Source organism: Oryctolagus cuniculus, chromosome 21, assembly GCF_964237555.1.
Source record: "Oryctolagus cuniculus chromosome 21, mOryCun1.1, whole genome shotgun sequence".
Lineage (NCBI taxonomy): Eukaryota > Metazoa > Chordata > Mammalia > Lagomorpha > Leporidae > Oryctolagus > Oryctolagus cuniculus.
The window spans coordinates 30,003,040-30,025,785 of record NC_091452.1 but is presented as its reverse complement, the minus strand read 5'-3'; the positions used below and the strand labels follow the sequence as shown (position 1 = coordinate 30,025,785).

The following is a 22,746-nucleotide window of genomic DNA, read 5'->3' as shown; positions in this document are numbered from 1 at the left end:
GAGGGCTCTGGGCCAGGCAGGTTCCCCTCCTGCTCCCCTCAGCCTCCCACCCGGGGCCAGGCGGGCGGGTGAGCAGCTTCCGGCTGAGGACAAGGAGCCCATTGATGCGGACAGCGGGGCTCTGTGCAGCGCCAGACCGTCCTGTGTGTGCCGAGGAGGCCCGGCTGCAGGCAGCACTCTTGGCCCCCTGGCCCACCCCCAAAACAATCCTGACCCCAAGTGTTAACAGCAGCGGCCCCAGAGGCAAGTGCCCACCCGTGGCCCCTCCCAGTTACTGGACTCCGCCCATCTGTACTGGCCCATCCTTCCTCCCAAACACCCAAGTGACCAGGCCAGGATGGGACAGGTCAAGGCAGAAGTCCCATAAACCTGACAGCCTGCTCACTGCCAAGGTGGTCCCTGGACACCCACACCTGGGATCCCAGGGGCTGCTTTGGGGGAGGGGTCTTACGAGGGGACCGGAAGTGCGTGCAGGTTCCCTGGGGGGCACCTCAGCTTGGAGCCCACAGACAGGAAGTAATAAGAGCACAAAGCGGGAGGGGAAGAAGGCACTTTATTAAGCTTTGGCCAAACCCCTGCCGGGAGGCGCCCATCCTGGGGCACCCAGGTGGGGTGAGAGCAGCCCTGCCGGGGGCCTATAAATACATCTCCTCAGGCCACTGGAGTCGCCCCTGGGGTTCCCATGGCGCATGGGGTTGGGAGGCCATCAAAACCTGCTTGACAGCTGAGGGCCCAGGGCAGGGGGCAAGGAGGGACCGCAGGGTGGGGCAGAGGTGGGATGGGCTAAGCCCAGGGGCGCTGAGCCCCCTGAGGAGCGGAGACCAGCCCTCCTCCCCAGGCTCTGGTCAACCAGATGCCCTGGAGCCTGGCCAGTGGATGTAGCCTCGGGCTACTGCCAAGGAAGGGAGCCTCCAGGCACAGGCGCCAGGCCCCTAGCCGATGAGAGGCAGCCAGGCTAGAAGTGCTTCTGGCCTGAGCCAACGAGAAAGTAACTCCAGTCAAGCCGCACTCTCGGCCAGTTAAGATGCTGGTGTCTCGGCAGAACCCTGGTGGACTTAGCCAGTGAGACGCGGGGGCTGGTGGGAGCGCTCCCTACCTAAACCAATGAGGTGGGCGTCTCCAGCCAAGCGCCACGTAGGCCTCGACCCACGGGATGGGGCCTTCCCGCCAGAGAGCGCTGGTCCAACCAGTGAGCGGCTGCTGGAGCCTGAGCCATTGAGACACAGGCTTCGGCCAGGTCTTTTGGGGCCTTGGCCAAATGGGAGGTGGCCCGCGCCCAGGCCACGCGGGAGCCGCTGGGCGCGCAGGAGGGGTGGCAAGCATCGCTAAGCCGGGGAAGCTGCGGGCGCGGCCGGGCCCAAGCCGGCTACAGGGTGGGAGCGCCCACCCTGCCCAGCTCGCCCGTAGCTTCCCGGCTCTTTTTGCGCGGCGGCTTCTGGATGGGGGTCTTCTTCCGGGGTGTCTCGGATGCCGGTGAGCCAGCCGCTGCTTTCTCGGGCGCTGGCGCCTCGGGCGCGGGGGACGCGCGGGCCGGCGAGGCGGGCGGCACGGAGCGCTTGGCCTTCTGCGGCGGCGCCGGCTTCTCCCGGGAACTCTGGGCACCCGGGAGTCCCTCGGCGCGGCCCAGGCTGCGAGTCTTGCCGCGCAGCTCGGCGGCCAGCATGGAGGCGGCCTCGGGCGCGCTGCGCGGGGGGCCGGCGGCGTCCGTGGGCTCCAAGAGGCCGGGACCACGGCCCCGCGCACGGGCCCGGGGTGGCGAGGGCGCAGCTAGGGCCGGCGCCTCCTCGGCCAGCCCTGGCGGCCGCGGCGTCAGGTCGCGGACCCGGGGGCTGCCGGGCTCCTCCGGCCGCGCCGACGTGTCGCTGGGCGTCCGTTTCCTCTTGCTGGGGCTGGGAGCAGCCTCGGGGCCCGGGGGTGGCGGCGAGGGCGCTCGGGCAGCGGCGGCCGTGCCGTGTTTGCCGTGAATCCAGGACACTTTGGGCTTGGTGGCGGGGTCGGGTGGCGGCGGCTTCCTGCGCTCGGGTGATGGCGACAGCGACAGCCCCCCAGCCTCACCCAGGGCCCGGGCCGGCCGGGCCTCGCGCCGGGCCACGCGCGCATACAACGCCCCGCCGGGCCCCTCCACACTCGACGCCGACCGCTCGCTGTCGGAGGACGCGGGCAGGGGCGCTGCCTCCTCCGCAGAGGCCGGAGAGGTCAAGGGCGCGGGGGACGGTGCCGGCGCCTCCGCAGGAGCAGCGAGGGCCTCTGGGTCCAGGCTCTCGGCCGCCGCCTCTGTCAAAGTGGAGAGGGAGGCAGTCACTGCCTTTAGGAATAGCTGCAGCCGCCAGGCACAAACCCCCACCCGTTCCTCTACCCTGGACGCCTCTGGAGCAGCCGGGACATCCAAGCGCGCGCCTGGCGCAGTCATGGCTCCACCCACAAACCATCAAATCTGACCCCTGCCCACCCCCGGGGTAGGGGAGGGCTGGCGGCTGTGAGAGTGAAGCTGCCGCTTGCAACGCCGGCATCAAATATGAGCACCGGTTCGAGTCCCAGCTGCTCCACTTCCTATCCAGCGCTCAGCTGTGGCCTGGGAAAGCAGCAGAAGATGGCCCAAGTCTTTGGGCCCCTGCACCTGCATGGGAGACCCAGAGGAAGCTCCTGGCTTCCCATGGGCACAGCTCCGGCCGTTGCAGCCAATTGGGGAGTGAACCAGCAGATGGAAGACACATTCTCTCTCTCTCTCTCCCTCCCTCCCTCTCCTTCTCTCTGTGTGTAACTCTTTCAAATAAATAAATCTTTTTTTTTTAATCCGACCCCCTTCTTTAAGGCCTCTGAGGTTCTGAGTTTAGTCATCTGGCCACCGCCACCCCGGAAGATGGTCAAGGAAGAAGGGAGGCCAGAAGTCCAGCCTCCCAAGCTCCATCCTGCTGACCACAAGTCCACCCCCTGAAGATACCCCCTCACGCAGCCCAGACATTTTTCTCTGCCTCGTTCCTCCCAGAGGGGAAGCTGGGCTGTACCTAGTGACGGGGTGGGTCACCTATCTCCCCACACCCCACCCCAGCTCGGAGCTGGACAGCACCTAGCTCTGCACCTGCCGCTGTGACCAACCCCACTGACCACACCCCTCCTTCCTAGGCTGCCTGTCCCCCTCTCCCGGCGCTGGAACATTCCACCGGCTGGAGCAACGCCCACCAGAGGCAGGGCCAGACTCACCCTCGTGGGGGACGCAATACACGGGGCCCTCGTCGGTGGTGTCGAAGGAAGAGAAGGAGGCTCGGGAGGACCAGGATGGGGACGGCTGCTCTAGCCCCGAGGGCGGCTCCAGGAAGCTGCAGTTGAGCGTGTTATCCAGGTCGTGGTGGGCCACTGGGGAGGGAGACAGGCCGAGCTGCCAGGGGCCCTGCCTCGCCCCAGCCTCAGCCCTCCTGCTAAGCCATCCCCTGAGGCTGCTGGTGGGACAGGCAATTCAACAGGTAAGAGTGACACCTAAGGCCAGGAATGGAGACCAGCAGGGCTGTGTATGAACGATGCAAGCCCGCGGAACCAGAGCAGGGTGGGCTGAAGTGTCGGGGAAAGAGTAAGAAGGCGGGAGACACCCGAATCCACGACTCAGACCCTGCCTGGTGGGCATCTCGGAGCCCATTGGGCATGCGATGTCGAGACCACCCGGCGGCTCAGTCTGAGAGAAGAAGGGACACCCGGAGGGTCCATCCCAGGTGTGGGCCGGAGCAGGCGGGGGGGGGGGGTGTGGCACAGCGCCAGGGGGGCCCTGCCAGGGTGGGGTGGCTATGGGAGCAGCCCACTCCTTTCCAGGAAGGGGGTCCAGGGAGGAGGGGATGCTCGTGCCTGCTAGCACACCAGACCCCAGCAGCTGCACACTCCTGCAAAAGCGGGGTGGGGGTCTCCTGGCCCAGATGTCCCCCATGCATCCCCAAGGCACTCCCGCACGGCGTCCCGCGGGCCTGATTCCCGTCGCCCCGCAGCTCCGCTGCAGCAGCAGCCGCCCCCTCCCTCCTCCTGGTCCCGCCTCCCCACTCCCACTGAGAGCAACACTCAAGACCCGAACCAGCAGCCTCCTCGGCCGGCAGGTGTCTCCCTCTTCCCCCAGCCCCCGCCCAGAGACCCTGAGTCCACCTCCTTACCCACGACTTTGGGCAGCTTCTGCCTGCGGAGCGGGATCCGGGGCAGCTTCATCCCGATGCGGCTGAAGCGCCCGCAAAATCTCTGCGGCGTCTTCTTCCTTCCCAGCGAGAGCTCCCTGCGGGGGCGGAGCCTGAGCGAAGGGGGCGGGGCCAGGAAGGAGGAGGGGTCCATCTAGGCGGGAGCCGAGACTTTGATGGGACGGGGCGGGGCCTAATCGGGGGCGGGGCCAGGAAGGGGCGGGGCCGAAGGCGGCCGGGCCGCGGAAGCGAGTCCGGCGGCGCCCCACGGCGCTTGCGGTCGGAGCCGCCCGGGGGAGCCGGGGCGACGTCGGGCCTCACCGGCGCGCGGAGTCTTTGCCGCGGCAGGCGCAGCAGCACCCGAGCAGCGACAGCAGCAGGCCGAGGAGCAGGGCGAGCAGCGCGCCCGCGCCCATCACGCCCTTGCGCTGATTGGTCTCTGTTTGGGGAGGGAGGAGGCGGTCAGCGTAGGGGCCGACGCCCCCCAACCCTGCCTGCCCCACCTGGACGTCCCTGCCCCCACTCACCCAGACGGCAGGCACCGGTGACCGGGTCGCACGAGTCCTCGCGGCAGCTGCAGGCCTGGGCGCAGTCCACTCCGTGGAGCCCCGGCGGGCACGTCACGTTACAGCTGCGGGGGCGCGGGGTCAGGGCGGGCCGCCGTGGCCCCCGGGGTGCCTCCGCCCTCTCCCAGCCCGCCGCAGGTCCCAGAGCCGGCTTCCCTAGCTCCATTGTCTGGGGATAGAAGCCTACTCTCACCTGCGCGGGCGCACACCGGGCGACCCCCTTAGATTTTTGGAAATCAGTGCTGGCAACGTTGCAGAGCCAGCCAGGGCGCTGAGGCCACGGAGGCCCAGCCGCACGCCCGTTTCGGGGGGCTGCCTCTTGCGAGCAGGAGAACAGGAGCTTGCCGACCACACCCCCAGCTCGGGTCACGTCGGGAGCACACTGACACAGGCTGATCGCTGGATCCCGGCTCTGAGCGCCAGGTCCACTTCAGGATTAGGAACCTAAGAGCCTGCTGTTGGCACTCCCTAACTGGGGAAGAGGGCCCAGGGCGCGGAGAATGCAGCCTGGTCCCACCTGCCGCCCCCCTCCCCGGGGGGGTCTGGCTGAAGTCCCCTAGCCAGGTGCCGATCCCCCACCCCGCTCTGGGCCCCCCGCTGCCGCTCACTGTGGCCCGTGGACGCCAGGGCTGCACAGGCAGCGTCCAGACTGGAAGTCACAGTGGCCGCTGCCGCAGTCGGCGCACACAAAGGCGCAGTCCTCTCCGTAGGTGCCATTGCTGCACTTGGTCTCGCACCTGGGACCGAGGAAAGGGGGCCTCAGCAGAGCCCACAGCCGCGCGCGCAGGGGCTGGGCGGGCGCTGGCTCGGGGTGCTCACCGGTCGCCGATCCAGCCGGCGTTGCAGCGCGTGCACTTGCCGGTGACGTGGTTGCAGGCGTGCCCGTCGCGGCACGGCGGGCAGCGGTGGCCGCAGCCCTCGCCGTAGAAGCCGGTGGCGCACGGCTGGTCGCACTTGGTTCCGTTCCAGCCGGGCTCACACGTCAGGCAGCGCCCCTCTGCCACTGTACACGGCTGCTGGCCCTTGCACTGCCCACACCTGGGGGAAGGGCAGGCGACTAGGTGATGCCGCACCCCCCCCCCCGCCGTCGGCGGCCCACCCGCCCCTGGCCGGGACCCCTGCGCTTACCGGCGGCGACAGCCCAGGCCGTAGAAACCGGCGGGGCACGGCTCCCGGCAGTATTTGCCGCGGTAGCCGGGCTCGCAGGCGCACGTGCCGTCCACGGGGTGGCAGCGGCCGCGGAAGCACTGGCAGTAGCGGTCGCAGCGCGCGCCGAACGTCCGCTCGCGGCACTGGCAGCGGCCGCTCTGTTGCTCGCAGGGCGACGAGTTGCAGGCGCACTGGTTGTTGCAGCTGCGGCCCCACCAGCCAGCGTGGCACAGGCAGGCCCCCGTCTGCGGGTCGCAGCGCGAGGTGGCGCTGCAGTAGCACGCGCTGGCGCACTGCGCGCCCCACCACCCCGGCTCGCAGCGGCACGCGCCGCTCCGCGGGTGGCACGTGCCGTGCTGGCACTGGCAGGCGTGCTCGCAGCGCGCGCCCCAGCGCCGCGCGTGGCACGTGCACTGGCCCGTCACGTCCTCGCACTGCCCGTGCGGGTGGCAGCTACACCGCTCCTTGCAGTCGGGACCCCAGAACTGGCGCGGGCACTCTGTGGGGACGAGCAGGGTCGGGGCGGGTGGCGTGGGCGCCAGGCCCAGCCCGAACCTGCTTGGCGTCGTTGGGGCACCCCCCGCCCCCACCCACAGCTGGCTACAGTCCCCTACCCAAGGCCCCGCCCCACCCCGGGACTCCACCTCCTGGCTCAGGCCACGCCTCATCTCCCCAGGACCCCGGCCCCATCCCCGCGGCCGCGCTCACTAGTGTCGCAGTTGGCGCCGAAGTAGCCGTGGCGACAGCGGCACTCGCCTGGCCGCACGCACACCTCGTTCTCTGAGCACGTAGAATTGCCTTCGCACACCGCTGCGGACAAGACGGGTAGGGGTGGGGGCCGAGCTGCCGCGCGTCAGCTCCCCACCTCCGCCCGGCGCCCAGGGCCCCGGGGGAGCCCCACTCACCGATCGCGCACTCGTCTCCCTGCTGCCTCCAGCCGGCGCAGCACACAGGCACCTGGGAGCTGCGGGCGAAGGGAGGACGCCTGAGCCTGACCCTCCTTCCCCACCCCCGTCCGTGGTGCTATGGGCTCCCACGCAGCCTCCACGCGGCCTCCCTGCCCCCGCTGTAGCCGTGCGGCCCTCGGGAGCTGCTTACCGTGGCCCCTGCCGTGCGCGCGGCTGTACGTGCGCAAGAGACGGACGGTAAACAAAACGAATCGGAGGGAGCGCCGCCAGGGAGCAGATAAGAGCTAGCCCTTCCCGCCCTCCCACTGTAAGCCTCAGAGGTCTGGTGGGTACTTGGTGGGAGCTTGGAAGAGGACCCTGAGCCTCTAAACCTGCTGTAGAGTTGGGGTTCTGGGGTGTCCCTCGGGGTGAAGGGCCTGCCGGTCTTGGGAGATGACATGACTGGGACAGCAGAAGGGGCTTGGGTTGGGGGCGGCGCGGTTGGGCAGTGAGGCGCACCCCCCTCCCCCAGGAGCTAAAAGAAGGCAGGGTACAGGGAGAATCTTGCAAGTGCATAAAGTGAGTGAAACCAGGAAGACTAGCACCCCAGGCGAGACTTGGGGTGCAGGGAGAGGGGTGAGAGCCCCCGTTTCAGCCCTAGCCTTTTGATTTCATTTAGCCTCACAATATACATGACCAGGAGGTCCTGGCGCGCGCGCGGGGGGGGGGGTGCAGCCCCTGAAAGCCTGGAATCGGAGGTGGGGAGGCCCCGGCAGAGAGGATGGTGGAGGGGCTGAGCTGAGTGTGGCCACGCTAGGGTGGGGGGAGGGCAGAGAAGGCTGACTGTGCAGGTGCCCTGGGGTCCCCTCTGGTCCAGACGTTTTGCCTCACTGCAGCCATTAGGGGAGTGAACCAATGAATGGAAGACCTGCCTGTCTCTCCCTCTCTCTGTAAACTCTTTCAAGTAAATAATTAAATCTCTAAAAATAAAAACTATCGATAGATTTCAATTTGTTTTTTTTTTTTTGGCAACAAAAGTAATTTATCTTTTTAATAGAATTTTTGACGATTGGATGTTTTAAATGTAATTATTTATTTATTTACTTCTTGGTTCGAAAAGCAAAAGCAAAAGGAAAGAGAGCTCCAATCCACTGTTTTACTCCCTGAAAAAGCCAGGGCTGGGCCAGACCTAGACAGGAGCCCAGAGCTCCATCCGGGTCTCCTACTTGGGTGGCAGGGACCCAAGGACTTGAGCCACCACCTGTGCCTCCCAGGGTGTGCGTCTGCAGGAAGCTGGACCCAGCAGCAGAGCGGGGACTCAGGCACTCTGACAATTCCATTTTACCAGTTTTTTTAGGTGCCCTCCATGGCCACGATGGAAGTCACCATCTTTCCTCCAGCCCATGCTGAACCTGAGAATTCTGGGAGTAGGCTCCAGGAAGCCGCTGAGTCTGCGTGATCACTCCCCACAGGGTGGGCACCCGGGCCCCAGCCCAGCAGAGCTTACATCCACCGGCAGCCAGGACAGAAGGACCCAAGAACCTTCCGGAAGCACTGGCGGGCACTGCAGGCTGGGGTAGCAAGCCCACCCACTCCTGACCTTGTGATGCTGGGGTGGTTCCATGAGTTAGTAAGACCCTTGGGGTGCCCCAGCAGGGCAGTCCCTCTCAGTGCCAGACTTGCAAATCCAACTGCCCACTGGCTACCTGATGACCTCACTACAGGGAGAAACCGTGGGCGTCTCATACTCAACCAATCGAAAACGGAACTCCTGGGGTGGGGTTTGGTGCACAGCTTAAACCCTGCTTTGCATGCTCACACACCATAGCCAGTGCCTAGGATCCAGTCCCCACTCTGCTACCCTTGCGCACCCTGGGAAGCGGCCAACGACGGGCTCAAGGACGTGGGTCACTGTCACCCACACAGGAGACCTGGGTGAGTTCTTGGCTTCAGCCCAGTCCAGCCCCAGACATGTGGTCATTTGGGGAGTGAACCCACGGATGCGGTGTGTGTGTGTGTGTGTCTCCCTTTCAAATAAATGAATATTAACAACAACAACCACCCAGGGGCTGGCATTGTGGCACAGTGGGTTAAGCCACCTCCTGCAATGCCAGCATCCCACATGGACTTCTTCGGTTTGAGTCCCGGCTGCTCCACTTCTGATCCAGCTCCCTGTTGTGTTTTGTTGTTTGTTTGTTTGTTTTTTGACAGGCAGAGTGGACAGGGAGAGAGAGAGACAGAGAGGAAGGTCTTCCTTTGCCGTTGGTTCACCCTCCAATGGCCGCCACGGCTGGCGCGCTGTGGCCGGCGCACCGCGCTGATCCGAAGGCAGGAGCCAGGTGCTTCTCCTGGTCTCCCATGGGGTGCAGGGCCCAAGCACTTGGGCCATCCTCCACTGCATTCCCTGGCCACAGCAGAGGGCTGGCCTGGAAGAGGGGCAACCGGGACAGAATCCAGTGCCCCGACCGGGACTAGAACCCGGTGTGCCGGCGCCGCAAGGAGGAGGATTAGCCTAGTGAGCTGCGGCGCCAGCTTGATCCAGCTCCCTGTTAACACGCCTGGGAAAGCAGCGGAAGATGGCCCAAGTGTTTTGGCTCCTGCACCCACATGGGAGACCCAGAAAAAGCTCCTGGCTCCTGGCTCCTGGCTTCGGTCTGGCCCAGCCCTGGCTGTTGCAGCTATTTGGGGAGTGAACCAGCAGGTGGAAGATCTATGTGTGTAACTTGCTGTAACTCTGCCTTTCAAATCAATCAATCAATCATTTTTAAAAAATGAAACTTAAACTCCCAGCCTCTGCACCCCAGGCCTTCCCCATCTCAGGCCACCCCTGTCCTTCCAAACTGGGGGGCTGAGACCCAGCAGGCATCCCTGACTCCATCCCATGGGTGCTCTGAGAAACAGACCACCTCCACCTTCCCAACAACACTGAGGGTGGGGCCGCTTCTCCCTGCCCTGCCCCACCCTTGAGAACACCCCCACCCCACCCTCCACCCCGCCCCAACTCCCACTCTCCCAACCCCAGTGCTTTTGCCACCTGGCTGCCAACCCTGGCCTCACCCCCCAGAGTTCCCTGGCCCTGGAGAAAAAGCCCAAGTCCTCTGAGCAGGGGGCAGACACTCCGGCCCTCGCGGGCTCTGCCCAGCCCCGTGGCTCCTCACCCTGCTTCCAACGGGCCGTGCCCCTGACACCCACCGGATCCTGCCTCCCCTCATGCAGGCCTGTGCCCACTGCCCACTCTCTCAGGCGGTCTCCCCGATCAGCCTGAGGGAGGCAGCAACCCCCAACTCAACACCAGCTCTGCATGTCCACTGCAGTTGCAAGAGTGCTTTAAAAAGTCGGTGGGAAAGTGGAACTAAGGCATCCGTTCAGGGGCGCGTGTTTGGTCCGGTAGCTTGGACACCAGCTGGGGATACCTGCATCCCACGCGGAAGTGCCAGAGTTCAATTCCCAGCAGGACTGAGTTTCTGGCTCCTACTTTCAGCCCTGGCCATCGTGGGCATTTGGGGGGTGAACCAACAGACAGGCTCCCGCTCTCGCTCTCACTCTCACTCTCTCCCTCTTTAAAAAGTTTATTTTGTGCCAACAAAAATAAGGGGTGGGGGTATCCATGAAGTTTTTCAGTAACGCACATTTTCCATTTTTGCACCAAAGACTTAGATTGCATTTCCCAGGAACTCCAAGATACCCTCCTCCGTCTCCTCCTACCTCCCGCACAGACCGTGCCTGGCACACCGTAGGGGCGTGTGCGTGATGCCCCGCCATGCACGCTCCTCTCCCCCGCCCCCCTCTTAAGAGGGTAACAAAGGCACGGCCGGCTCCCCAGCAGGCAGTGTCCTCCCCGGGAGCCCTGACCACACAGTAACCTCCCCCCCACCCCACCCCCGAGAACCCCGAGAGTTGGGCGCCGTCCGCAGCTGCATTTTCCAGGCTCAGAGAGGTCAAGCGCCTGGCCGAAGTCCGCACAGCTAGGGAGGAACCTGGAGCTTGGCTCAGGCCGCCGCCTGGGGAAGTCTGCAGGACAGGGGCCTCAGGACCCCATCCCCGGCCCTGGCCCCGCTGCGGGGCTGCGGGAGGAGGCGGCTGGCGCGGGCCGACGGGGCAGGCGGCGATCGCGCCCTCCCCCCGCGCCCTGCCCCGCGTCTCCAGGCCCAGCCCCGCCCGCCCGCCGCGGCTGCCGCGGCCGCTGCATTCCTGGGGCCGGGGAGGCCGGGGAGGAGGCGGCGGCGGCGGCGGCGTCGATGCGAAGCAGATGGCGGCCCAGGCCGGCCCCCGCCCCGGAGGCGGGGCTCGCGGCGGGGAGGGGTCTGCGCGCGTTCGGGAACCCCGCGCGGGCCCCCTTGTCTACGGCGACCTCCGAGCCCCTGGACTCGGCCTTGCTCCGACCCTGCGGGCCCGCGGCGCCCCGAGGGCACCCAGCCCGGAGCGTCCCGCGCCACCTCCTCAGCTGTCCTGCCCGCCCGGGTGCGGCGCCCCCTACACGAGCCCAGGCGCCCGCCGCGGCCCCCTCCCCGCCGCCTCGCCGAGATGCACACAGACGTTGTGGTGGCCGGGGCCCCCGAGCCCACCCCTGGCGTCGCGTCCTGGGCTCTGGGCCCTCCGCACGAGCTCCGGGCCCTGCCACCCTCCGGCCGGGCCTGTCCCCATGGCGCCCCCCTCTGCGCGCGGCGCCCCACGTACCCAGCATCCACACCTGGGAGTCGCCGGGGGTCCCCACGTCCTCCCATCCCCCACGCCCATCGTGGTCCTCTCGACCCCCGCTTCTCGGCTGCCCTGAGCGCCGCCTCCGTCTGGGTCACCACCCGCGCCTGCTCTTTCCAGGACACACATCTGTCCGTCCAAGCCTCGCCGGCCCCCAGACCTCGGCTGCCACCTCTGGGGAGCGTCGCTCCCTCTCCCTTCAACCCCCCCCCTCCCCATCGGCTCGAGCCACGCGCCTGTCTCGCGCCTCTGCATACGGGAGATGCTGTCCCTACCGCCCTCACGACCTGGCCCGACGGGAACCCCGGACACCGAGTGTCAGCTCCTCGGGTATCCCCACCCCGCCCCCACCCCTGGGACTTCCCGTCGGGGGTCTCCTCGGAGGCACCGAGGTGCCCGGGGGTTGGGGGGAGTTCCCAGGTTCTGCCTGCAATTGAGCTGGCGTCGGCGAGGGCCGCCGAGGGGCCCGCGCGCTTGGCGTGCGGAGGTCCCGACGCCCCCGCCCCACCGACGTCGGTGCCGCCTCCCCCGGCCCCGCGCGCCCCCTTCGGCCCGCTCCCGCAGGCAGGCCGGCCTCCTACCCGGGCGCGCGGCACACGTTGCGGCCGCGCGGGTTCAGCTCCTGGGGCGCAGCGGGGCCGGGCAGCAGCCAGAGCAGCAGCAGCAGCAGCAACCGGCCCCCGGCTCCCCGGCGCCGCGCCGGCCCAGCCCCCCGAGGCCCTGCGCCCTCCATGCGGCGCGGGGCAGGCGCGGGGCGGGCGCGGGCGCGGGTGCGGCCGCAGCGACAGCGGCCGGAAACGGAGTGCGAGGCCGGGCGGGGGGCGGCAGGAGGGGCGCCGGGCCGGGCAGGAAATTCCACATCGGCTCCCTGATCCCGGGCCAGCCGCGGCCGGCCAGGCGGCAGCGCCCGCCCCGCGCGCCAGACCCCACCCTCCGGCCGCGCCGCCGCCCCTCCGCGCGGCCCCCGCCCCCACGCGGCCACTCACGAACTTGGGGGGCCGACTCGGAGGAGACGGCGCGGGGCCCGCGCGGGGAGTCCCGCGCTCCTGCGCCTTCCCCTCCCCTCTCTAGACACCCGCGTTGAAGCCGCCCCAGGGCGCTCGCTGCGGGCCAGCCCCGCGCGGGGAGGGCGAGACGGACGCGGGCGCGACGTCCTCGGCCCCCGGCCCACACCCCGGCGCCGTGAAACCTGCCAGGGTAGGGTGACCCACAGACGGCCGCTCTGCTCTCGGGGAAGCCCTCGGTGTCTCCGCGCACCGCGCGGGATCCGACTGAGCGGGAGGATGCCTGAGGCCTGCCGGCAGACTCGGTCAGGACCAGGGACCAGGGACCAGGGACCAGGGACCAGGGGCCTGGGGCGGAGGGGCTTGGTGGGGACGGTGGGAGAGATGCAGCCGTGGAGGCGGAATGGCTCTGGCTCTGGACTCCGCCAGGTGGTGGAGGTGAAGTTAGAGACGGCGGCGTGGGCCCTTGGCCGGGGGTGCGTGGGGAGGGGCTGGGGAGCCTGGGAGCTGGATGCTGCTGGGGAGGGCTTCAGGACCTCCAGGGAGCAGAGGCCAGAGCTGGGCAGGGTGAGGTGACAGCTTGGAGCAGAGGGAGGTAGGGTCAGGGAGAGGGGATGGTTGGTGGTGCCTGGGAACCAGCAGGGGGTCGGAGGAGCCCCAGGTCCACAGGTTGGGGGGTGTGGGCAGGAAGCACAAGCATCCCCGTGGGCACTCAGGACCCAACGAGGAGGAACTGATCTTGAGGACTTGAGGCCGGAGGGCACTTGCCTGCCCCGGGGAGCAGGCACAGAAAGGGCCGAAGGCCATGGGCAACTTGGGACCGCTGGGGGCGGGGAGTGCCGGAAGCTGGGGACACCCACCCCACCCCCCACCCCCGGCCAGGCCCTCAGCTGGCTGCAGCGGGAGCAAGGCGGGGTGGCCTGGAAGTCGAGGGCAGTGCAGTGTGGTCACCAATGCAAACACTTCTCCCAGACAAGCAAACAGGCCGCTCAGCTCAGCCCCGGCACGCGCCCTGACCTCAGCTGTGCCCTCCCAAGTGTGGGGGGCCCTCCCCCAGAGGCTGCCCTGGGCTACCAGCAGAGGTCCCTGGGGTCGCAGTCTGTCCCAGCCCCGCCCCCAGGACTAGACCCGGGCACTCACCTGGCCGGGACAGAAGCCCCCAACAGGCACATGGGCCTCCATCTCCTCCTTTCTGCTTCCCCCAGACTTGTTTCCCGTTGGCCACTCCCCAAGCAGTGCCCACAAGCAGGAGGTCCCAGGTGGACGCTAGCATGGATCAGGTGTGAGCCCAGGGGCACCCAGAGATGAGTGACCACTGGCCAGGATGGCTTCCTGGAGGAGGTGATGTGGACCTTGAAGGGTGAGCAGGCCTCCGCAGGAGCAGGGCCTGAGGGAGCCTGGGTATTATGCTGGAGCCCTGGGCCTCCACTCAGGCAGGCGGGGCTGTGGCTGCGCGGTGCCACGCCAGCCACGAGCGGGTCGAGGGGCCTCGCCCCCTCCCCATGCCCCCACAGGGCCTCAGCAGAACAGCCGGGCACGGCGTGTGTTCAGGTGAAAGCCTGGCCTTGGCCGGGGCCGGTGCCCATCCGCAGTGCTCCCGAGGGCGGACAAAGCCCCAGGAGCATTGGTCAGGGGAGGGTCCCGCCTTCGGTGCTGGCATGAGGTGGCCCAGGCACCACCTGGTGCACCTGTGGGACTGTGGGACGGGTCCCTCCCCACCGCACACTTGGGAGGAGCAGGGCCCAGGCCAGTGGGGCACCCTCACCAGGACTGTGTCCCCTTGTTGTACCCTCCTGTGCCCCTGCCTGCCTGCCATTTCTGGGCCCCCAGGAAGGGGCTTCGCTTGAAGCCGAGAGATTTCGCACAGGAACCGCTAGAAGTTCTGGGGGAGCTGGGCTGTGGGTCCTCCCCAGGAACCACGGGAGCTCGCTGTGCTTGTCTCTCCCACAGCGCTGCGCCCTGGCCCTGGGGGCGTCCCAGGGTTTCTGACCTCAGAAGCCTGCAAGCTTCAGAAGCAGAGAAACGGGGGGGCGTGGCCACCAGAAAGCAGTTGATGCCGCTGGCTCTGGCTCATTAGGATGCTTTTATTTCATTTATCAACAACACAGGGTCAGAAAAACCCAGGGGGAGTCGGGGCTGGGGGGGGCTTTGAATCACCAGAGCCAGGCCCAGGCACCTAGGGCGGCTCTGCCCGCTCTGCAATGGCTCAAGCTGCCGGGCAGGCTGCGGGCCCGGGCTGTGCACCCAGCCCATCCGCCTCGATGGTTCCCTTGGAGAAGGGACCTTCTGTGGCCGGCAGGGACCGTACAGGCGAGGGTGGGGGTGGGAGAAAGGCCGAGCAGGTGGCACTGAGTCTCCCCTCACCCAGTCCCAGGACTCACCGACGAGGTCCAGGAACACGTCCCACTGGGCGGTCAACCAGGCTGGCCCAGGGGTTGGCATAAAGCAAGGGTGCAGCAGCCGGGGAACCCTGGGCGCCATGGGCAGGCCCCCCAACCCTGGAGTCAGCTGCCCTGACCTAGGCCCTGGCGGCTGCTGCCACCCTGACCTCCGACCCCAGGCCTGGAGCCCTAGTCCTCGCTGGAGTTGTCAAACTCCTCCCAGTCCGACACACTCATCACCTCGGAGGCAAAATCTGGGTCAGCCTGGCTGCGGTCGGGGGTCCCGCGGGGCGGCTCGAGGAGCAGGGAGCGGGGCAGAGTGAGCACGCAGGCCGCCAGGCCCGAGATGGAGTTGTCCAGCTGGGGCCCCTCCTCCCAGCAGTCCTTCTCCACGTCGTAGATGTGCACGTAGCCCGTGCGGCTGCCGCGGTTGTGCGAGCGGCCGCCCAGCACGTAGATCCTGTTCTCCAGCACGGCAATGCCGGGCTCGCCGTGGCCAGCTGGGAGCGGGCAGACGGACGACCACTGTCCCGATGTGCAGCTGTAGCAGGCCACCTGCAAAGCCAAGGGCAGAGTCGAGCCCAGAGCTGTGGCGGGGCTGTAGCCCATCTGACAGGCCCCGGGTATACCTGGCACCAGCCCCCTCCCTACCTGGCCTGGGGCCAGGGTGACCTTCTGTCCTGCCAGACGGCCAGGGGCCAGGTCCGCAGGTCCCTCGCCTTCCTGCAGGCAGCCCCCCCGCCCCGGCTGGCCTCTGGTCCCCGTGCACACGGGTTGCCCCCTCAGGACGCTGTCATCTGTGGTTCCTGAGGACATGGTTTCTCCCCCCCACCAACACGGGGGCGGGGGTGGGGTGCAGACGAAATGCGGAAGTGGTCACCACCGTCTTTGCCTTCTGTCTTTGAAATGATCCCCAACAGTAAACCATGGAAAACGTTCAGCCTACCAGTAAGCCAAGAAACCAAAATGCCGGGGACAGATTTCCAACTGTTTCCCAGCAACCACTGGGGGAAGGAAAAAACCGCCCACGGCACCCACTGCTGGCGACGGTGGGGTGGAGTCACAGTACCGGGCATGGGTCTGCCACGCAGGGTGAGGGATCAGGCAGTAAGCCCCGAGAGCTATTAAAATCTTACCTTCTGGGGCTGGCATTGTTAACAACAGGTTAAGCCACCACTTGTGATGCTGACATCCCATAATGGAACACCGGTTCGAGTCCCGGCTCTTCCGCTCCTGACCCAGCTCCCAGCGCATACGCCTGGGAAGCAGCAGAGGATGGCCCAAGGACTTGGGCCTCTCCCTGCCACCTGTCTGGGAGACCTGGATGGGGTCCTGGTTCCTGGCTTGGCCTGGGCTCAAGGCCTGGCCATTGCAGGAGTGAACCAGCTGATGGAAGATCTCTTTCCCTTTCTCTCTCTCTCTCTTCCCTGCCTTACCTCTTACTCCGCTTTTCAAGTAAAAAAATAAATAAGTCTTATTTTAAAACAACAACTTACCTTCGTGACTGCTTAGCCATTTCTGGCTTTTCTAGCTAGATGGAGCTCCAGGGCTGGTTTTCCTGGATTTTTTAGGGGACCCACCTAAGTGCACAGCCCTTGAGAACTTGAAGGGGCGGGCACTTGGCGCACTTGGGAAGCCGGCATTCCACGGCACAGCGCCTGACTGACTCCGCACATGCTGAGTGGCAGCCAGTACCGGCTCAGGTCCTTGGGCCCCTGCCACCCATGTAGGAGACCTCGATGGAGTCCTTGGATCCTCCTAGCTTCAGCCCGGCCCAGCCCCTGGCTGTTGTGGGCATTTGGGCAGTGAGCCAGCATATGGAAAATCCTTGTCACTCAAAAAAAAAAAAAAAAAAAAAAAAGAGGGGGGAAGGGAAACCAGACAGGAGAGGTGAGAAGTGAGGACTGACCCTACTGTTGCTAGCTTTGAAGATGCAGCAGCCCAGGCTAGGGGCAACCCACAGAGCTGTGAGTAAACACGCTTCCTGGTTTAACTCACTAAGGTTGGGGCCAGTAGTTACAGCAGCCGGCAGCCCAGCCGAAGGGAACCGCCTCCACGATCCTTCCGGCCACGCCCACCCCCTGCAGCGCTCCCGGGTCAGCAGGTGTAGGGTGAGGCTGGAGAATCTGCATTCTTCCGGGAGGCAGCCCGACTTGTGATGTTAACCTGGGACCAACCAAGCTTAGACAGGATATAAGAGGGCTGGGGACTGCGCCCCTCAAACCCACAGAAGCTGCAACACCAAGAGTGAGCCCTAATGTCAAAAAATGAAAAAGAGGCCAGCACCGCAGCTCACTAGGCTAATCCTCCGCCTTGCGGCACCGGCACACCGGGTTCTAGTGCCCGTCGGGGCGCCGGATTCTGTCCCGGTTGCCCCTCTTCCAGGCCAGCTCTCTGCTGTGGCCAGGGAGTGCAGTGGAGGATGGCCCAAGTGCTTGGGCCCTGCACCCCATGGGAGACCAGGAGAAGTACCTGGCTCCTGCCATCGGATCAGCGCGGTGCGCCGGCCGCAGCACGCCAGCCGTGGCGGCCATTGGAGGGTGAATCAATGGCAAAGGAAGACCTTTCTCTCTGTCTCTCTCTCTCACTGTCCACTCTGCCTGTGAAAGAAAAGAAAAGAAAGGAGAGGAGAGGGGAGGGGAGGGGAGGGGAGGGGAGAGGAGAGGAGAGGAGAGGAGAAGAAAAGAAGAAAGAAAAAGGCAGGCAGGCACTTGTTTTCCTCAGTGCCAGCTGGAGGGGCAGCCCCGGAGCGCGGCCCACCTGGTGCACGTCCCGCCTGTAGCCGGCGTCATTGTTGCTGCCCCCAATCACGTACAGCTTGTCCAGGAGCGTAGCCATGCCATGCCAGGCCCGCCGCACAGGCCCGTCGGCCAGGGTGAGCCAGGTGTTGCTGGCCGGGTCGTAGCAGTGCGTCTCCCTCAGGTAGTCCTCCCCTCGGCGGCCACAGGTCACGTACATCTTCCCCTGGAGCGTGGCACCCGCGTGGGCGTACACCTGGGGGGACACGGAGGGGATGAGAGAGCAGTGGGTGGGGCTGGCCAGAGGTGTCCACCTCGCCCCCTGTTTGCTCTTCACACGCCAAGGACAATGCTCTCTGGGCTCTCACTGGACTTCACTGTCCATCTGCAGACCCAGACATCAAGTGCAATCTTAGTCTTCCTTTCACCCCCAAAGGGAACTCTTACCTGGGGGAATCCTCCGGGGAAACCAAGGCATACCTCTGCAGAAGCAGCCAGAGACACCCCCACCCCCCACCCACACACGGGGCACCCCAAGCCACTCCTTCTTCCCCACCCACACTGGCCAGGCAAGGCCCCTCCTCCCTACCCCCGCGCCTGCTGACTCAAGTCCAAGAGCTGTTGGCAAGCAGCACTTAACTGACATAAAGCCACGTTGTGGGGAGGAAGACAGGGAGACGCAGAGCCAACCACAGGCGGCCCTCTGATCTGTCCTTTCCAACCATGGAGACCGTCTACAGGACTTTGCTGTTTCTTTACTCAGCATCTGCAGGGTGCTAGGGGTCATAAGGACCCTCGAGATGACTTAAAGCATAAAGGAGGAGGGGGTGGTTGTCGGGGCGCAGCAGTCAAGCCGCCCAGGATGCCCACATCTCATATTGGTGCACGTGGGTTCGAATCCCAGCTACTCTGGGCTTCCCAGCCAGCTCTCTGCTAATGCATCCGGGGAGGGAGGTGATGGCTCAAGTGCTGGGGCCCCTGCTACCCACTGGGAGAGACCCAGATGGAGTTCTACTGCTTTCCCAGGCCACAGCAGAGAGCTGGATCAGAAATGGAGCAGCCAGGACTAGTGCCCATATGGGAGCCTGCACTGCAGGCGGCGGCTTCAGCAGCTCTGCCACAGCGCTGGCCCCAGATACACTATTTTTGACTTGAGTATTTGCAGATTCTGGCACCTGCCCAGGTTCTGGTCCCAAGGCCCAGCGGGGGAGAATGGGGGTGACCGTGGGAGGGACACTCCATCCTTGGTGACAGGTGCGTGGCAGGGAAGGCACGCACACCGCTCTTGATTTTGGCCTTCAGCCTTTCCAGGGCTCTCTAGCCTGACTGACGGCTACTTCTGCATGGCCCTGCTGGCGTCCATGACACCATGCCTCACATGGCCCTGAGGCCTCCAGGACCCACTCACAGAGGTGCTGCGTGAGTTTTGGTGGGAGGAGCCTCACGAGGCATGGAGGCTCCAGGGCTATGTCACAGGAGCCATTCCCTACCACTTGGGGGCTGCGCGTGACACAAGATGCTAGAGAGGTGGACCGAACAGCCTGCACGACCTATGAGGGGTGTTCAAAATGTCTGCAGAAAATATGTATTACATGTGTCAGCACTGTGGTGTAGTGGGTAAAGCCACTGCCTGCAATGCCAGCATCCCATATGGACACTAGTTCGTGTCCTGGCTGCTCCATTTCCAATCCAGCTCCCTGCTAATGGCCTGGGAAAAGCAGAAGATGGTCCAAGTGCATGAGCCCCTGCACCCACGTGGGAGATGTGGAAGATGGCCCTGGTTTGCCCAGCCCTGGCTGTTGGAGACATGTGAGGAGTGAACCAGCAGCTGGAAGCCCGCCCTCCCTCCCTCCCTCTGTGTGTGTGTGTGTGTGTGTGTGTACCTCTTTCTCTCTGTAACTCTTTCAAAAAAATGAATAAATATTTAAAGAAACAAAAAAGTGTGTACTACAGAAAAACGGCATGGATTCCAACATATTTTTTGCAACAAAATAAAGATTTATGTATTTGAGAGGCAGAGTTACAAGCAGAGGGAGAGACGGAAGAGAGAGGCTCTCTCTCTGGAGTACCCTGGCTAATAGGTTTTGGTAGCAAGAGTGGTCCCCCCGGGAACCCATTGGTTTTTTTCAAAGGTGCGTTTCCTTAACTGGCTCTGGAGTATTGGGATCTGTGGTTTTTTGTTTTCTTTGCTGTTATGATTCTCATGAGTCTAAGTAAACTGGTATTCTGATGATGAGGAATGTGACTACGAGCCGACAGCACTAACCACTCTGAGCTTCCTTGGGCATCACCAGCTGCACTCGAGCCCCGTGGGTGGCTGAGCACCCTCCACGGCTGGCTGATGGCCGGCCACACTGGCGACAGCTGTGTGCCCCCACGCAGGTGAGGCGGGGATGTCTGGGAGCTGAGGTCACACATCCTTCCCCGACTATAAATACCAGTGCCTGCAGACTGCCAATTGAGGCAGGACTCGCCGGGGCTCTGCGCTGCGAATATCTGGGCCCTGCCTGAGGGGAGGGACTGTTTGGAGGGGCTGCTCTGTGGACACAGTCTGAGGTTTGCTGTGAGCCACTCTGTGCTCGGGGGAGTGACTTATCTGTGCCCGTATCTTCATACCCTTTTGTTTGTTTTGCTTTTGTGTGTGTTGCAACAAACTATTTTTTTTTGTGGGGGGGGACTATCATTGCCTTTTTTAGGTTTACCGGGTGATTAAAAAGATAAAAAGGGTCTGTCCCTCTTGGAGGACGAGTCCTTAAGGTGGAACTGTCACCACCCGGAAGGTCAGTGTGACCCTGGGTTTCTGGAATTGGCTCTCAAATCCGGCTTGTGCTTCCAACCGCACGGACGGCACTGACAGACACGCAAAATATCTCTGTGGGATGCCACCTGGACGCAGCCAGGAACTTGGGGACTTTGGGTATACTTTTGAACGTCTGTGGAAAACCAAGGAATAGAAGGACGCTGGTTGGCTGTGTCTCACGTCACTGGAAAGAGTGGCTGAGGAAGGGGTAAGCTTAGGGACTCAAAGTCCAGCTGCAGAACCACACAGCGATGGCCACGAGGTGAAGCAAATAGGAAGCCCCACTGAGTTTTCACTTGTGCTGTGTGAATAGAAATCTTCCAGGGCCAGCGGACAGCCAGCCACTGTCCCTTGGTCCATTTCCAGACCCGGAGCCCTTGGATGCTGTATTCCTGCTGGCTTATGACTGAAAAGTCCAACTGTTACTCTGAACTGACCCTGATTCCAGGAGACCTGGCACACCACGGCGGCCCTTCCAGCCAGAAAGGGACTGCCACATCCGGTTGTCACCTCCCGTTGCAGGGTGAGTAATCGGAACATACTTAGCAGCTCGCTGACCCCCTACACCGGGTCCCTGACCTGTGACATGAGGGTTCCTATGGTGGGAAAAGGCAAACAGAGACCTCGAGAGCTGCTTCCACCAGGCAGAACAAAACCAGAAGCAGCACCGCAGCCCAGCACCCTTGCGGGGGGTGGGGGGGAGGTCCGTGCCACCATCAGGGATGGGAAGAGGCTGAGTCCCACCACACCCCCACTCAACTCTCGGGGCTGGCCTGTGCAGAAGACAGACGGACACTGGACAGTGACGGCGACTACCATAAGCTCAACCAGGCAGTGACTCCAGCTGGGGCGGCCACACCAGATGTGGCATGAACAAATGAAAACCAGCTGCTGGCTACTGAGCTAGCAGACACCTTTGCCTCCTGCAGCCCCAGCACCCCATATGGGCACCGGTTCCGGTCCCAGCTGCTCCATTTCCAATCTAGCTCCTTGCTTTTGCGCCTGGGAAAGCAGTGGAAAATGGCCCAAGTCCTTGGGCCCCTGCACCCACAAGGGAGACCTGGAAGAAGCTCCTGGCTCCTGGCTTAGGATCAGCTCAGCTCCGGGCATTGAGGCCATCTTGGGAGTGAACCAGCGGATGGAAGATCTCTAACTGTTCTTTTCAAATAAATAAATATTTTAAAATGGGGGGGGCAATACGCTCCTAAATTAGGCCTGTTACTGCAGCCCATTCACCCAGTGACCCGAGACAGCATACGGCTCTGCAACAGAACAAGTCGAGGCTGCTGTCAGGGACTCTGTCACAGCAGAGTCCAATAGGACCGGGCAGATCCAATGGTGCGTGAGGTGTCGGTGACAGCCAGGGACGCTGTGCACATCCTGCAAAGAAATGGCAGTGGAGGCCCGCAGGATCTCACAATTAGACCCTGCCTCGTCACAACTCTCGCCTTGAGACGCAGCTTTCGGCCTGCTAGTGGGCACTAGTAGAAACTGAATGCCTGAGTGCCAGCATCCCACATGGGTGCAGGTTCGAGTCCCGGCTGTTCATCTTCCAGCTCTCTGTTATGGCCTGGGAAAGCAGTGGAAGATGGCCCAACTCCTTGGGTCCCTGCACCCATGTGGGAGACCCGGAAGAAGCTCCCAGTGCCCAGCTCCAGTCGTCGCAGCCAACTGGGGAGTGAGTCAGTGGATGGAAGACCCCTCTCTGTCTCTCCCTCTCTCTGTAGCTCTGCCTCTCAAATAAATAAATCTAAAAAAAAAAAAAAAAAAAAAAAAAGAGAGAGAGAGAGAGAGAGAGAAAAGAAAAAAGAAAAAGAAAAAGAAACTGAATGCCTAGCCATGGGCCACCAAGACACCATGTGACCTGAATGGTCCACTGTGAACTGGGTATCATCTGACCCACCAGGCGTGCATGGCCGCCCTCCAGGGGTACATACGTGATCAGACCCAAACAAATCCAGAAGGCACGCAGCAGTTGCATGGAGAAGGGGCCCAGGTACCTGCAGTTCTAACCTCAGCTATTTTACCTTCTTTCTCCCAGCCTGCACCTGTGGCCTTGTGCACCACAAGCAGCTGACAGAGGAAGGCTGGGGCCTGGCTCACAGATGGTTCCGGACAACATGTGGGGACCACCCTACAGGGAAATCTCAGTGGCCACAACTCTCGGCATCCGGCATGGTGACGCTGCTGATCACAGAACACCTTCACAAAGTACCGCAAGGGACCAATGCTCCTGGACTCCAAGGTGTCACCGTGGGCCCCACCAGCCTCGGGCAGGCTGGCTTGACAGCCAGCATCAGGGAGGTGACAATCCTCTGTAGGGCTGCGGGAGCTCCCCCCCCCACCACCACCGCAGGCTGTACACAAGTGCTCTG

General features: G+C 64.1%; 2 protein-coding genes across 6 annotated transcripts in view; both read right to left on the bottom strand.

The window, feature by feature from the left end:
- Window positions 1-534: 534 nt before the first annotated feature.
- SCARF2 (scavenger receptor class F member 2) lies at window positions 535-12,327 on the bottom strand. Of its 2 annotated transcripts, none has more exons than XM_051841036.2 (11): window positions 12,030-12,327; window positions 6,769-6,827; window positions 6,572-6,673; window positions 5,843-6,362; window positions 5,534-5,752; window positions 5,323-5,451; window positions 4,676-4,779; window positions 4,470-4,587; window positions 4,131-4,261; window positions 3,202-3,354; window positions 535-2,274 (listed from the first exon to the last, which is right to left on the bottom strand). In XM_051841036.2, exons 1-11 carry the CDS (start codon window positions 12,179-12,181, stop codon window positions 1,367-1,369), a joined length of 2,595 nt encoding a protein of 864 aa, XP_051696996.1. In that variant the 5' UTR covers window positions 12,182-12,327; the 3' UTR covers window positions 535-1,366. The 2 variants fall into 2 exon arrangements, with proteins under 2 accessions (XP_051696996.1, XP_051696997.1); XM_051841037.2 differs by having other exon boundaries at window positions 4,131-4,246.
- Window positions 12,328-14,516: 2,189 nt separating this feature from the next.
- The window catches only part of KLHL22 (kelch like family member 22), a 36,762-nt gene continuing 28,532 nt past the window's right edge, over window positions 14,517-22,746 (bottom strand). For all 4 annotated transcript variants that reach the window (XM_051841038.2, XM_051841039.2, XM_070065923.1 and 1 more), the window contains exons 6-7: window positions 17,594-17,827; window positions 14,517-15,388 (exon numbers count right to left, since the gene is read on the bottom strand). In XM_051841038.2, the coding sequence (XP_051696998.2) occupies window positions 15,023-15,388; window positions 17,594-17,827 (600 nt within the window). In that variant the 3' untranslated portion in view covers window positions 14,517-15,022. The remainder of the gene's footprint in view (window positions 15,389-17,593; window positions 17,828-22,746) is intronic.

What these genes read in the sequence shown, in the direction of transcription:
- SCARF2 (XM_051841036.2), bottom strand. Translation starts at nt 12,181, where the DNA reads ATGGAGGGCGCAGGGCCTCGGGGGGCTGGGCCGGCGCGGCGCCGGGGA. An exon ending in GGCAAAGACTCCGCGCGCCG is followed by an intron (nt 4,262 to 4,469) that starts GTGAGGCCCGAC and finishes CCCTTCGCTCAG; the next exon opens with GCTCCGCCCCCGCAGGGAGC. An exon ending in GAAGCTGCCCAAAGTCGTGG is followed by an intron (nt 3,355 to 4,130) that starts GTAAGGAGGTGG and finishes CTCCCTCCCCAG; the next exon opens with TGGCCCACCACGACCTGGAT.